Source organism: Stegodyphus dumicola, chromosome 12 (genome assembly GCF_044657685.1).
Source record: "Stegodyphus dumicola isolate Sdum_Otavi_A_Nest chromosome 12, ASM4465768v1".
In the NCBI taxonomy this organism is placed as follows: Eukaryota; Metazoa; Arthropoda; class Arachnida; order Araneae; family Eresidae; genus Stegodyphus; species Stegodyphus dumicola.
In genome coordinates, this window is record NC_140779.1 from 76,350,758 (window position 1) to 76,363,097 (window position 12,340).

The following is a 12,340-nucleotide window of genomic DNA, read 5'->3' on the forward strand; positions in this document are numbered from 1 at the left end:
TACCGGCAAGTATTTAATATCACTTACCAACTCGCACAGTGTAAGGGAATGCTACAGAGGGTATTTACACAATTTTATAACGATCTCGATAAAGAATTAAAGATAAGCAAATATTTTGGAATGAAAATTTCTGGCAACAGTTTATTTTTTAAATGAGAAACATTGCCTGCTACTTTTAAGTTTTCTTCTTCTTTCAAAATGTCAAATGTAAACAAAAATACGGTACTGTGGATTGAAGGCTATATTTTTACGATTTACGAAAGAAATATTCCCATTACATAATCCAAAGCCGTTGTAAAATGTGTGGTATTAAAATTTCTAGAGGAAAAATAAGCAACATAATTAATCGGAAAGGGAGAACGCATCAATTATTATTTTGACATGAAAAGAAGACTTCAAACGAACACCTGAAAAAGCTATTTACTGTTCTAATGTTTCGGAAGTTAAATCAGTGGTAACAAGAGAAAATCCACCAACGGAAAAATCAATTGTTAAACCTTTAAATTCATCCATAACAACAATAAATAAAATACCAAACCAAGCTTTATAACTTAAAAAAGCTAGAAAACGTAATGATCACCATCTTTAGCCGAGGTATGTGGATCAAGACAGAACAGTTTGTAGAACCCTGTATGAAAACTATTTAGCAGGAGATAAATGGAGTAACATTGTAACTCGTCGAAAACGAACAGAAAAAATTGCACAAACCTGGCTCTGCCAATGAAGAGAAAGTTTCAGTAAGGGGTTTAGACTATAGCAGGATTCTCTTACATAGTGGGAAATTAAAAGAAAGATGAGGGGAAGAAAATATTAAAATCAACGTTCCTATTACCAAAAGAAAGTTTTAAGTCCTTTTTTTTTAATTTTGAACACGTACAGTCTCCCCGTGTACTACAGATGTACAACCCGGGGCTTACAAGAATAAGTTAACTAAAGCATTAAATATTACATAGATAAACAAAACGAACAAAAACAGAGAACAGCTGTCTGGACTTTTTAAGTCACGCCGAACTTTTTCAAATTGTCTCGCATAATCTAGGCCATCAAAGCTAGAGCATAAAAAAATTAAATTTTAAACATCTTGAGGTACTTTTTTGGACACTCACATAAATTATTTAATCTTAGATTAAAATGAAACAGGTAACTTGCAAATTTACCTCTATTGACAGAAGAAATTCCATTCTTTATCCCAATGACTTTTAAAGAGGGAAACTTCATCAAGACAAAGCAAAAAGTCATACTTCGAAAAATACCACTGAATTCCCTGAAGAAATGAAGACTGATACTGGTATTGCATGTATACTTTTCAACTTATTCCTGCAAAGTTCCCTGACTCTTCACCTATGAACTATTGTGCTTATGCCTCTTGAAAAGAGGTCTTTCTTAGCCCAAACCCATGGCAATTAATTAATTGATCAAATTGCAAAAATTTCTGTGTGTAGTTTCTCACACCATACCTGAAGGGGTTTTACGTGAACATTGTAATCAACTCAAGCAGAAAAAAAAATCAAGCTATTATGGCAAAAATATCTGAAACATTTTTAGTTTCTCGAAAGGCCTTTTTCCTTCATATGGTTGAGCTACTGCTACCTCTTTACAGATAAAATTGAATTATCAACCCTATGGATCTTTGCTTATTCTCGTTGTGATTTTTTTAACATCACCATCTTATCACTTTAATTCTGCTGTTATTCTCTCAAGGAGAAAATGTACGGTATAAACTCCTTCGTTATCAATCAAATATACACTTTTAAGACAATATAAGGATATTATAGCAGGAAAAATAAAAAGGGGTAATTCCGTTCGAGAATACTGTGTTATCATACCACGAGACAATAATCTTCTGTAGAAAGTCTTACGACAAAAGATTTACGAATTAAGGTAAAAAATTGTTCTGTAAAAATAGAGTTTCCGCAGCAAAAGCAGATTTACTTGGGATGTTGGTGTTTAATATGTTAATAAGATCAAATTTCATTCCATAAAACAACTTTATTCAAATAAATAGTTATAATTTTTTTATTTAGTTTTTCTTGACTTTTCAATTTGCTTTGTTGACTTTCTCGAAAAATTAATTTACGACAAAAGCTATTTGTAACCATTTAAATTCCGCAAAGTGATAGAATATTAATTGAAATTGCAACTCATTCTCTCCTTCCTAGACACTTATGGATCCATCCTGGAGTTATAAACTTTTTAGACACATCATGTATCCATAAAAATTTATAATAAATGAAATAAAATTTACTATAGTACATCAGTCTTTAACCGTTCAAACTCTAATACAATTTTCTAAAATAAGATTAAAATTCATAAAATAATATAAGATTTTAAAAAGTAGGAAAGCTCGTTTGTAATTATTAAACTGACCAATAATTCCCTACAGCAAGTTATAGTCTTATTTAAGGACAGTTTTAAAGAAAAGCAAAATGCATATCTAGAAAATAACTTAAATATTGAATAATTTCCGGTGCATCAAACTCATGCTCCTTGATAGATCTTTAGCAATTTATTGTAAAACTATTAAAATTTAATTCACAGAACGAAGAAATCTTTTTCCATTATATTAAATCTGTCCTTTAAAGATAGATAAGACAGTTAAATCTGTCCGAACAGATTAAACAGTATAGAGTTTGGTGTTTTTTGGTAACATAAACTAGATCCAAAACTCTAAAAGACGATACACGAATTATCGCTATATTGTATCACAGAGAGAGGGAAAAGGTGTAAAAGATCCTTTTATTGATAATGGCTGCACTTAAAATTAATGAAATTTGAGTATAACTTAACGACTTCACAGTTTATCTAGAGCTCAAGCTGGTTCTGACCGAAGTCTGCGTAAACAAGCCTAGTGGCAAAACCACCGCAGAATTCAACTCGCTAGGAAATCAAAGGTAGCAACGTGGCCTCCAAGCAGGTAGAACACGCTCTAATTTCATCCTCCAAAACCTTCCTTTAAATACTTCCTTCTACCAAATTTGAATTTCCCGCGCATTATAAATTTCCTTCTGGTAGGAAAATAAAGGAGGCTTGGCAGGAAAGAAAATTAGCATAAAATAGCGGGCTATAAAATTAAAATGAAACTTACAAGAGTTAAAACTGTCCTTTAAAAATTACAGAAAATGCAGATAGATTATGACAATTAATGTTAAAGTTTTTACTAATAGTTAGATTATATGCTTTAGTGAAAACCTTATGATGTCCTTCTTAAGTTGTTTTGCTCAGATTAGACAGTTATGGAAATTTAAAGGCCCACGGCATAAATTTAAAAGCAGGAGCTACCGTAACTGTGCTATATTGGAGCATTTGTCGCATCCTCACTGCTCGCAGTGCTGAACACGTGAAAAACCAACAGTTAGATAGCAGCTGTGCTTTTAATAAACGATTTAAATAATTAGTTGTAGTGTAGACCAATCGAATGCTAAGATTTGAATTAATTAGAATTTTGTATGGTGAATAATGAAAATTTAATTACAGGGCAAAAAAGCTACATCTATTTAATATTCTTAAGAAAATAAAGAAGTAAAAACAAGTCAGCATTTTAATTGCTGCATATTTTCAATTGTAACTCACTCGGAATGGCTTAATGAACATTTCTTTGAATTTTAATTTGATTTTGTGTGTGTATGTGTTCGTTGTAAAATAGTCGTTATGGGCAATAACTCGCCAACAAGTTAAAATAACTCTGACTACTACTTTAAGTTAATTTTACTTTAAGTTAATTTAATTTTACTTTAAGTTAATTTAATTTTACTTTAAGTTAATTTAATTTTACCTTAAATTATTTTAAGTTATAGGATTACAGGCAAAGGCAAGAACAAACTACTAATAACTATTGCAACTCCCTCAGTTATTAATAATGGTTGTGGCTTTTTAAAGCAAATATATTTTAATTATTAGTTTTGATTCCTAATTTATAATTTAAATAACGAGCGAGAGTACTCTCTTTCATTCTTTCTGCTTCGTTTTCTATTCCAGAATATCATCTTTGTTCTTTCATAATCGTTCTTAAGATGTACACTTTAATTAAATATATATAGAGTAATAAAATGAAAATCTAAAAAAAAAAAAAAAAGCGATTTTCTGTTGCACAAATTTTCGACCTGTTAACGCACGAGGTGTGTTAAAGTCTAAAACTAGTTTTTACGTTTAAAAGGAACATGATTCCTTTTTTAAAATTAAAATTTTTAAAACTTTATATGTAACTGGAAACTAAACTGCTTAAAACTTTATGTATAACTAAGAATAAAATTTAGTGACTTAAATAATAAGGAATAGAAAAGTGTGTTTTTTCCTAAAAGTATTAGTGAAGATTTTATAAAAACGTTTACAGTATTTTATATCGATATGAATTTTTAACTTTGCGAACAAAACAGACTTTCTTTTACATTAACTTATTTTTAGATACAATGTATTGCTGATTTCTGTCTTTGAAAATAAGCATAAAAATTAAATCTGATATCAAAGTAGACTAATGAGGAAAAAATTATCATATAAAATCATTTAAGTGATACTTATTAGTTGCATTAAAAATTACGCAACATTATTATTAATGCATTAAGAATTTAAAATAAATTATTTTAAAATTGCAATTGTATGAATATTCGACATCATATACTTTAAAAAATGAATGATACAACGCAGTAATGAAATAAATAATTTTTATCTCTTTCATGATTATAATACTTAATAAACAGATAAGAGTGCATAATGTAATCGTTCACATGCAAAATATGTTCTTCAAATATGAGGGAAAAAATAATTTTAGATTAAGTTTACATTTACGAAAATAAAGAATACTGTAGGTAATATATGCACGTATAATAAGTAAACCAGAGTAAAATATTTATCTTTTACTTGAAGAGTAAAAACTAGTTTTTATTACCATAAAAATAATGTTTAAAGCTTAGAATATAGCATAATATAATAGATATAATAAATAACAGGTATGTTTCAATTTTTGTTAAAATAATTGTGGTCCCTACTTTTCATAAGTTTGTTACTTCTGAAGAAATTTTTATATATATTCTCTTTATACTACATATTACACCTAGATTTCTAATAAATTTAAGGCAGCAAAATTATCTAAAGTTCTTACTATGAAATGATAATCAGTTTCCTTATAAAAAGAATGCCAGCTGTAATTTATCCGCCTTATACAAGAATAAATACTACGTGTTCTTTCTGTATACATAGATAAATGATAATATATCTTAATTATGCAAATAATTGTCATATGAAGATTTTCATTTGTTTGTAATAAATTTTATCATAACTAACGTTACGCATTACAAAACAGTTTTATCAAAGAATTTAGAGTATATAAATTCTAATGATATTTAAAACAGTTCTGAGCTTTACACAAATGGAAATATCGATATGTATAATTCTAATAATTAATGAATAATAATACTGATATTTATAAGAAATTATTTAAAAAAATATCACGATACAAAAGTATTTTCTGCTTACATTTTATTAAGGGAAATTTTTTTTATTATTATTTAAAGGGAATGATGGTAGAATCAAAAGGAGTAAAAGTAATAGCTGTAAATTGTTTTCAAGATTTGTTAGTTCAAGGGGAAAAAATCAGAATCATGATCATCATGAAACATCTTTTAAATAATATTTTGCAACTTTTAAAAAATTCTTGGTTATTTCTCAAGTTTTAGTAAAAAATGGATTATTCTCTTTTTATTATAACTACATGGCGAAAAACAACGAAAACAAAAAAATCATTTATTCTTTACATCTTAAAAATGTTCCCCATAGATTTTTTTAAAATTAGTTTTGTTTTTCTCTTTATAATATCTGAACTGCAAGACTTTAAAAAATAGTACCCTAAAACTATGTAGTAGTACTACTTTTAGAATTTCAGTACTACTTTGAACATTAAAATACGAAAAGTCATCTACTGATGATTGAAACATTTTTAAAGAGCAAGAAAAATGTCTCTACTAAAAGCTAGTTTTCCATATTAAAATGAAAACTAAAAATCACAACACTAATAGACATGAATTCGAAAATATGTGAAAAATTTCTTCATAAATGAAAAACGTTACTAAAATTGCTAGCATAAACACTACAACATCTTTGTATCGCTCAGTTTTAAAGCAAAGTCACGGATAACAGTTCTGAAGTTACAAGGAGTCATATTTTTACAAAGAAGACTAAGTACTAACCAGTCATCTTTATCGCAATTGTTCAACACAGTTTTTAGATTATCAGGGTCCACCCTACGACACTTTGAAAATAGAACATAATAACGAAACTTTGGCACTAGAAATACAGCAGCTCTATAGATGAGACACAGGCCGGACAGAATGGACAGTAGCAGGAACCAAAACCATAGAAAAATGTAAATTTTCTCATTCAGAATGTTGATAGGCAGCAAACACATAGCATCATGTTTCTGAACATCGCCAGAGGAACCATAACGATGGAAAGTACATTTTGTCATCCTTGGAAAGACTTTCACCATTGGATCATATCTCAGAGAATAATCCCATTCTGTAAATGCCAAGACTTCAGTACCATATGTAGTAAATTCTCCCCCTAAGAAAGTATCCATTAAGTAAATCTGACCAACAACATTGACGAAGTTTAAGATTTCCATTAAAATATACATGGTTGAGTAAAATTTGTGGTTTCCAATATTTTCTTCAAGATAGTTGACGAGTAGTTTTGTTTTTCCCTTGTTTTCCGCTGCGCTTACGATAGGTGAATTAAAATCCATCACCAAACTTTGAATTTTGTGTCCTTCCACATGTTTCCAGAGATATCTAGGCACGTAAAAAAGCAAACCTTGTAAGAAAAGAACAAAACATACCCACTGATAGTATGCATGGTAAATTTTCTTTACACCGGGTGTGTGCTTGTCGACTCCAGGATAAGGAACTTCTTTACCTACTTCCTTAAACCAAGCACTGTCTATACTAAAGGTAGTATGGATCCAACAATACGTTTTTAGCAATTCTTCTGGTATGTCATCTTTTGATATGCAATGAATAGCTTCTCCGATGTACTGTTGACCGGTTACAGCAATGCTAAATGCTATAAGGATTACCAAAGTGAATCGATAATGAAGACGGAATACAAAGCTGTCTGTCACACATTTGGCGTCTTTAAAAAATGCTTTCAAATCACCAAAAAGTTTATCCATCTTCTTTCAGCTCCTTGATTCAATAATACGGAAAGAATTTTGAAGTAGTTTTATTCAACGAAAAGACCTGCATCGAAGTAGGTGTAGTTGTTTACGATTATAGCATTAATATATTAATCACTTCTTTAGATGTCTAGTTCCTGTGTTGGAGAAATAATTTTTCGTTGGAATTATTTTAAGCGTTTGCTTGAAAATATTAAAATTTTCTCTGGAGTGTCTTAAGCAATACAGGTAACTGCGCGAAGTAAGTTCTCCAAAAACCAGTAGAGGATATAGATAAGAATTCTTATCAGAAGTTTCTATAGTTCAAGAGTCGAAAAGTTTAGATTACAAACTATTTTTTCTTTTAATTCTTATTATTCCTTTTTGTGCAAGGCAAGTAATAAAGTTCGTCACAGTCCGAGATTATGTTATATCTTTACAAATATGATAATAAAACTTACTTTTTAAAGTTTCTTGTGAAGATATGCATAGATTATAAAAATTAAACAAATACTTCATCTCTTGCAATCAGAAATACTTTTGTTGTCTCCGCGATTAGTGCTTGTTTTATTCTTTTCTTTCTTATTGTGCTACGTTAGCAAAAGAAAACGGCACGAAATTATTTTTATGGTACATTCATTCATCTCATCAAGCTTTACCGTAACTGGTACGATAGACTATTTTTAATAGATACAGACAGAAGAGATATAAAATATCAGTTTGATGCTGTATCCATTAATTAAAATAAAATTACTCTTATTTTAATTAATGGATACAGCATCAGACTGATATTTTTAAGTACTTATTATTATTCCACAAAACTCGATAATTTTTTTTCATCAAAGTCACCCCTTAAATTCTTCAGAAATTCGAATACAATTCTTAAAGATAGAACTCACTTTGAAAAAGTTCGTCCTTAAAATAACTGTTCAATGCAGTGTTATTTGACTAACCATTAGATTCTTTCTATTTCGTGCCAAGAAACATTTTAGACTGTTAGAATTAAACGTAAGATAAATAATAATATATTTTAATATTGTTTAAAAATTTATTTGGAAAAGAAATTATTTTTAAGATTTTTCTCACGCTCTCTACATATACATTCACGTGCACTAATGTGTATATACGTGTGTAAACATAGGCGAGGCACATAAAGTGCCAGTTAAATTATTCTCATGAGCGACAACTAATTAGAGGCAAGCAGACTTCTTTCTACAGGGGCCTTCATACTTTTAATTTTAGGAATTAATTTCAGAAAATCAGTCTTGCATTACGTTCTAGAAAAAGAATCATTTTCTTTCAAACATTTGCATATGCAGAATTTTCTGAGATCGGTTTTTGGAAAGTTTGTATTGTCTAAGGATGAATAAAATAGTTTTCCACAAAGGTTATAATTTCTTCATGTTTCTTCATTTTTAAAGAATGAAAAGAAAAGATGAAATATTTTTACAAGCCTAATAGTCATTTCTACGGAAATCAGTAATCTCGCATTACTCGGTGGCGCCATCTACTTGGCAGTGAGTTAACTTCAAATAGTCTAGTGTTCCCATTAATGTATTATACCAGGAGACCCCCAACCTTTTTGTCCCTAAGAGCACATTCTAGAACATCTGTTCTAGTTTGTTCTAGACGGCGGACACTATTTATTTTTTCAAGGTTAATTTATAGTTGAATAGAGTTCATAATACGTGCTAATAAAAAAAAAGAGAGATTGGTCGCATTTCGCTTTATGCTGGTATCTGTGTTGAACACAATTTCTATTTCATTAAAAATGAAAAAACCTTCACACATAATTTTATTGAAAATTAAAACATTTTTATTGTGATCGTATAGTGGCATACACTAAACGATCGTCGGGTGCCATGGTACCCGCTGGCATAGGGTTGGGAACCCCTGTATTATATAATATGCGTACGGCCTTCACCCTGAAACTTATCATGGGAATATGATGATCTTTGGTTTATCGTCGTAGTCGTATACTTAATTATTAAACTGATAAATAACTTAATTATATTATTCTGGTTTTTATCACTGTAATATTATGAATTAAGATTTCTGATAAAAACAGTAAAACTATTATTAGGTTTTTCCCCCTTTATTGCAGTTCCCCCCCCAAGGGAGGCTTTAATTAAAATGTAAAAGCTTCAATTTTACACAGCACATATCAAGCTGTGAAGTATATTTTACACTGAAACATTAAAACAATATATATATACACTAAGAAAAATTAAGAGAATTTTCATACTTGATTTACGATCTCCAGAACTACCGGACAGATTTTAATAAAATTTGGTGTGAACATAGGTTAATATAATACAAAAATAAATAAATAAATAAATAAACATTCGAAAGTTATAATAGACACACATGTTCGTGTATAAAACTCATGGAAATCTTTGAATGTCTGATCGGGCTTTAGTTGAGGTATACTTTACGACATTAAATTCCAAATCGGGCTTTAGTTGAGGTATACTTTACGACATTAAACAGTGGTTGCAGAAGACACAAAAGAAATTGGTTAATAGGTGGTACGGTTCCCTCTTACAGCCATACAGGCTTCGCAGAGTGATGTCATATTGGAAATAAGGCAGTTTATCAGTGCCTGTGGCAATTGGTTCCAATTACTCAGCAACGCTCTTTTCAGTTCTTGAATTGTTCTAGGAGGGGGGTTGCGAGTTTCAATTGTCCTCCCCAGAGCGTCCCAGACATGCTCCATAGGATTGCCGTCTGGAGACCTGGCTGGCCAATCCATCCGGCGAATATCCTCACTCTCGAGAAATTCGTTGACCAGAAGAGCTCTATGTGGCCTCGCGTAAGATGAACTCGTACCCCACTGCACCCCGGAAAAGGCGAACATAGGGCACCAAGACCTCATTCCTATACCTCAATGAGCCTCTGTCAATGAGCCTCTGTCAATGAGTCTAGTCAATGAGCCTCTGTCAAAGACTTGGAGAGGTGTGCGGCCATCCAACATTATGCCTGCTCAGATCATTACACCGCCACAATTGTTGATTTCGCAGACATTGGAGGGTAGGTAGCGGATCCCTGGCTCTCTCCATATGAAACTACGGCGAGAATCGGTGTTTAGTCTAAAACAGGGCTCGTGGGTGAACAGAACGGTCGCCCATTGCTCCGTACTCCAACCACTATGTTAATTGGACTCCTGTCCGTAGACGTGATCGGGACGCAAACAGCCGGTCTTCTGGCAAACAACCCTCTCTCATTCAGTCTTTTGGAAACAGTCATCTTGCGGGTTCCTGTGGCTGCATACAGGTCCCAAGAGAGCTAAGAAGCTAAAGCCCCTCTGTTACGCCTTGCTAAAATGGACAAATAGCGATCTTCTTTGGCCGTCGTGGCTCTTGGACGACCTTGCTCAGGCTTTTTCTTGATGAATCCAGTGTCCTGGAACTGTTTCCATAAGCTACACACGATGCTGGGCGTTAAATTAAACTCTCTGCATGTTTGGATTTGCGATTGGCCTACCTCTAGTCTCCCCACAATTCGCCACCTCATTCCATCATCTAAACGTTGTTGGTTACTTATTTTTACCGTTCCGATGTGAATTTAACCGAATGTTGCAAGATAACACCTAGAAATTCGCCGAGGTGTGCTTGTGAACGCAATTCTCCTTACCCTACACGCTTTTAGAAAGCCTGTTTTTCTGCTGCTACACACACGTGTACGCTTACGTATTTGCCGTACAAGATTTTTATTTTTACCTAGAAGCAGTAGTTTTTCCTTCAGTTCAGTTTTTTTTCATGCAATTCGATAAAATATGCAAATTAATTTATTTCACCAGTGTAGAAAGATGAAGTTATTTTTTCTTTAAAGAACACTAAGTGGAAAAAGATAGTAAATTATTAAATTATTTCACGAAATTCAGTATATAATTCATGTCGGTGATGTGTACTATAATAAAAAGAATGAGATCAGTAAAGGCCTACATATGAGAATTTGGCCCAGGCATCCAGCTTTCCAAATCGGGCTTTAGTTGAGGTATACTTTACGACATTAAGTATTGTCGAGCATGAACCTCACATGATTTTAACTAAAATAGTTATAAATTACTAATTATTCCTAATAAAAAATGTTATTAATTTTAACGCGGGGAAAAAACTCATAGACCAGAAGTTCTGACAGAAGTTAACTGTGAAGTTCCATAAAAATTCGGAGCATATAACTTAAAATTTTGAGAACATTTTGGACTTTTTAAAACTTTTCAAATATCACAACTGTTTGAAAAAGTTAAAAAAAATCTACCAGATGCGGACGAATAATATAGAAAATTATATAACTAGCCTGTTTCTTTTCCATATAATAAAGCATGTATTTTTAGATGGATAAGCCAACCAAATTCTAGCAATGTATCGACGCCGTTGCATTAAGACGAAGATTTCGTTAAATTATATTCTACGAGTAAGGACTTTTTCGTTTGATGCAGTGTTTGTTATTTTGATATAATGCAGAAAGTAATATGCTGTTTTAAATTTAGAAAAGAACAATTTGTCAGTGATGTTGGTTGTGAATATTTAAAAACACAAGAAGGTAACATTAGGAAAGTTGAAGGAAGGATCTTTCCTTCTGTATTCTGGAATCTGATAAACCTAAGCTGGATGTAGACACGATGAGTTGTAACACAAATCATCTCGGCTAAAATAAGACAAATGCATCGGTTAAATATGATCCCAAAAAAATAATAAATATGCAAATTTTTAAGCTGCCATGATAACAACGATCCACTTCCATTAAAATAGCCTCAGTTTCATTTAAAGTATCCGAATATCTTAAAACAAGATTTTTTTTCAATTTTTTGTCCGAGTATTATAGCCTGGTTTTTCATCTTTTCAAATCTGTTTAAATTTCCTACCTCTTTTAGAACATGAGTTATAGATGCTTTAATGTTATTTGATAAAAGTTTTTTAGACCCGAAATATTGTTCTGTTCTATTCAAAATCTGTTGAACTGAAAATGTTCTGTATTTTTATTTATAATGCACTCTCTTCAAATGTGAGCATAAAAATAATTATAAGAGAAAAATATTTGGATTTTGCAGTGCAGGCCTTGCTCAAATATCTACCAATATAGTATATGATTTTAATCTTATTAGTCTGCATTTGTGTGATTTTTAGTTCCGGCATTCTAGAATGTAAACTATATATATATTTATTTATTTTATGAAATTTTTTGGGGGAAGGATAA

At 31.3% G+C, this 12,340-nt stretch overlaps 2 protein-coding genes across 3 annotated transcripts in view; both read right to left on the minus strand.

Annotated features, from left to right (window-relative positions):
* Window positions 1–12,340, minus strand: part of LOC118195492 (uncharacterized) — a 376,248-nt gene that overhangs the window by 252,394 nt on the left and 111,514 nt on the right. The gene's annotated exons all lie outside the window — the stretch shown is intronic.
* Window positions 4,642–7,416, minus strand: LOC118195491 (innexin inx2-like). Its single transcript, XM_035366817.2, has one exon. It carries the CDS (start codon window positions 7,157–7,159, stop codon window positions 6,080–6,082), a length of 1,080 nt encoding a protein of 359 aa, XP_035222708.1. The 5' UTR covers window positions 7,160–7,416; the 3' UTR covers window positions 4,642–6,079.

What these genes read in the sequence shown, in the direction of transcription:
- LOC118195491 (XM_035366817.2), bottom strand. Translation starts at nt 7,159, where the DNA reads ATGGATAAACTTTTTGGTGATTTGAAAGCATTTTTTAAAGACGCCAAA.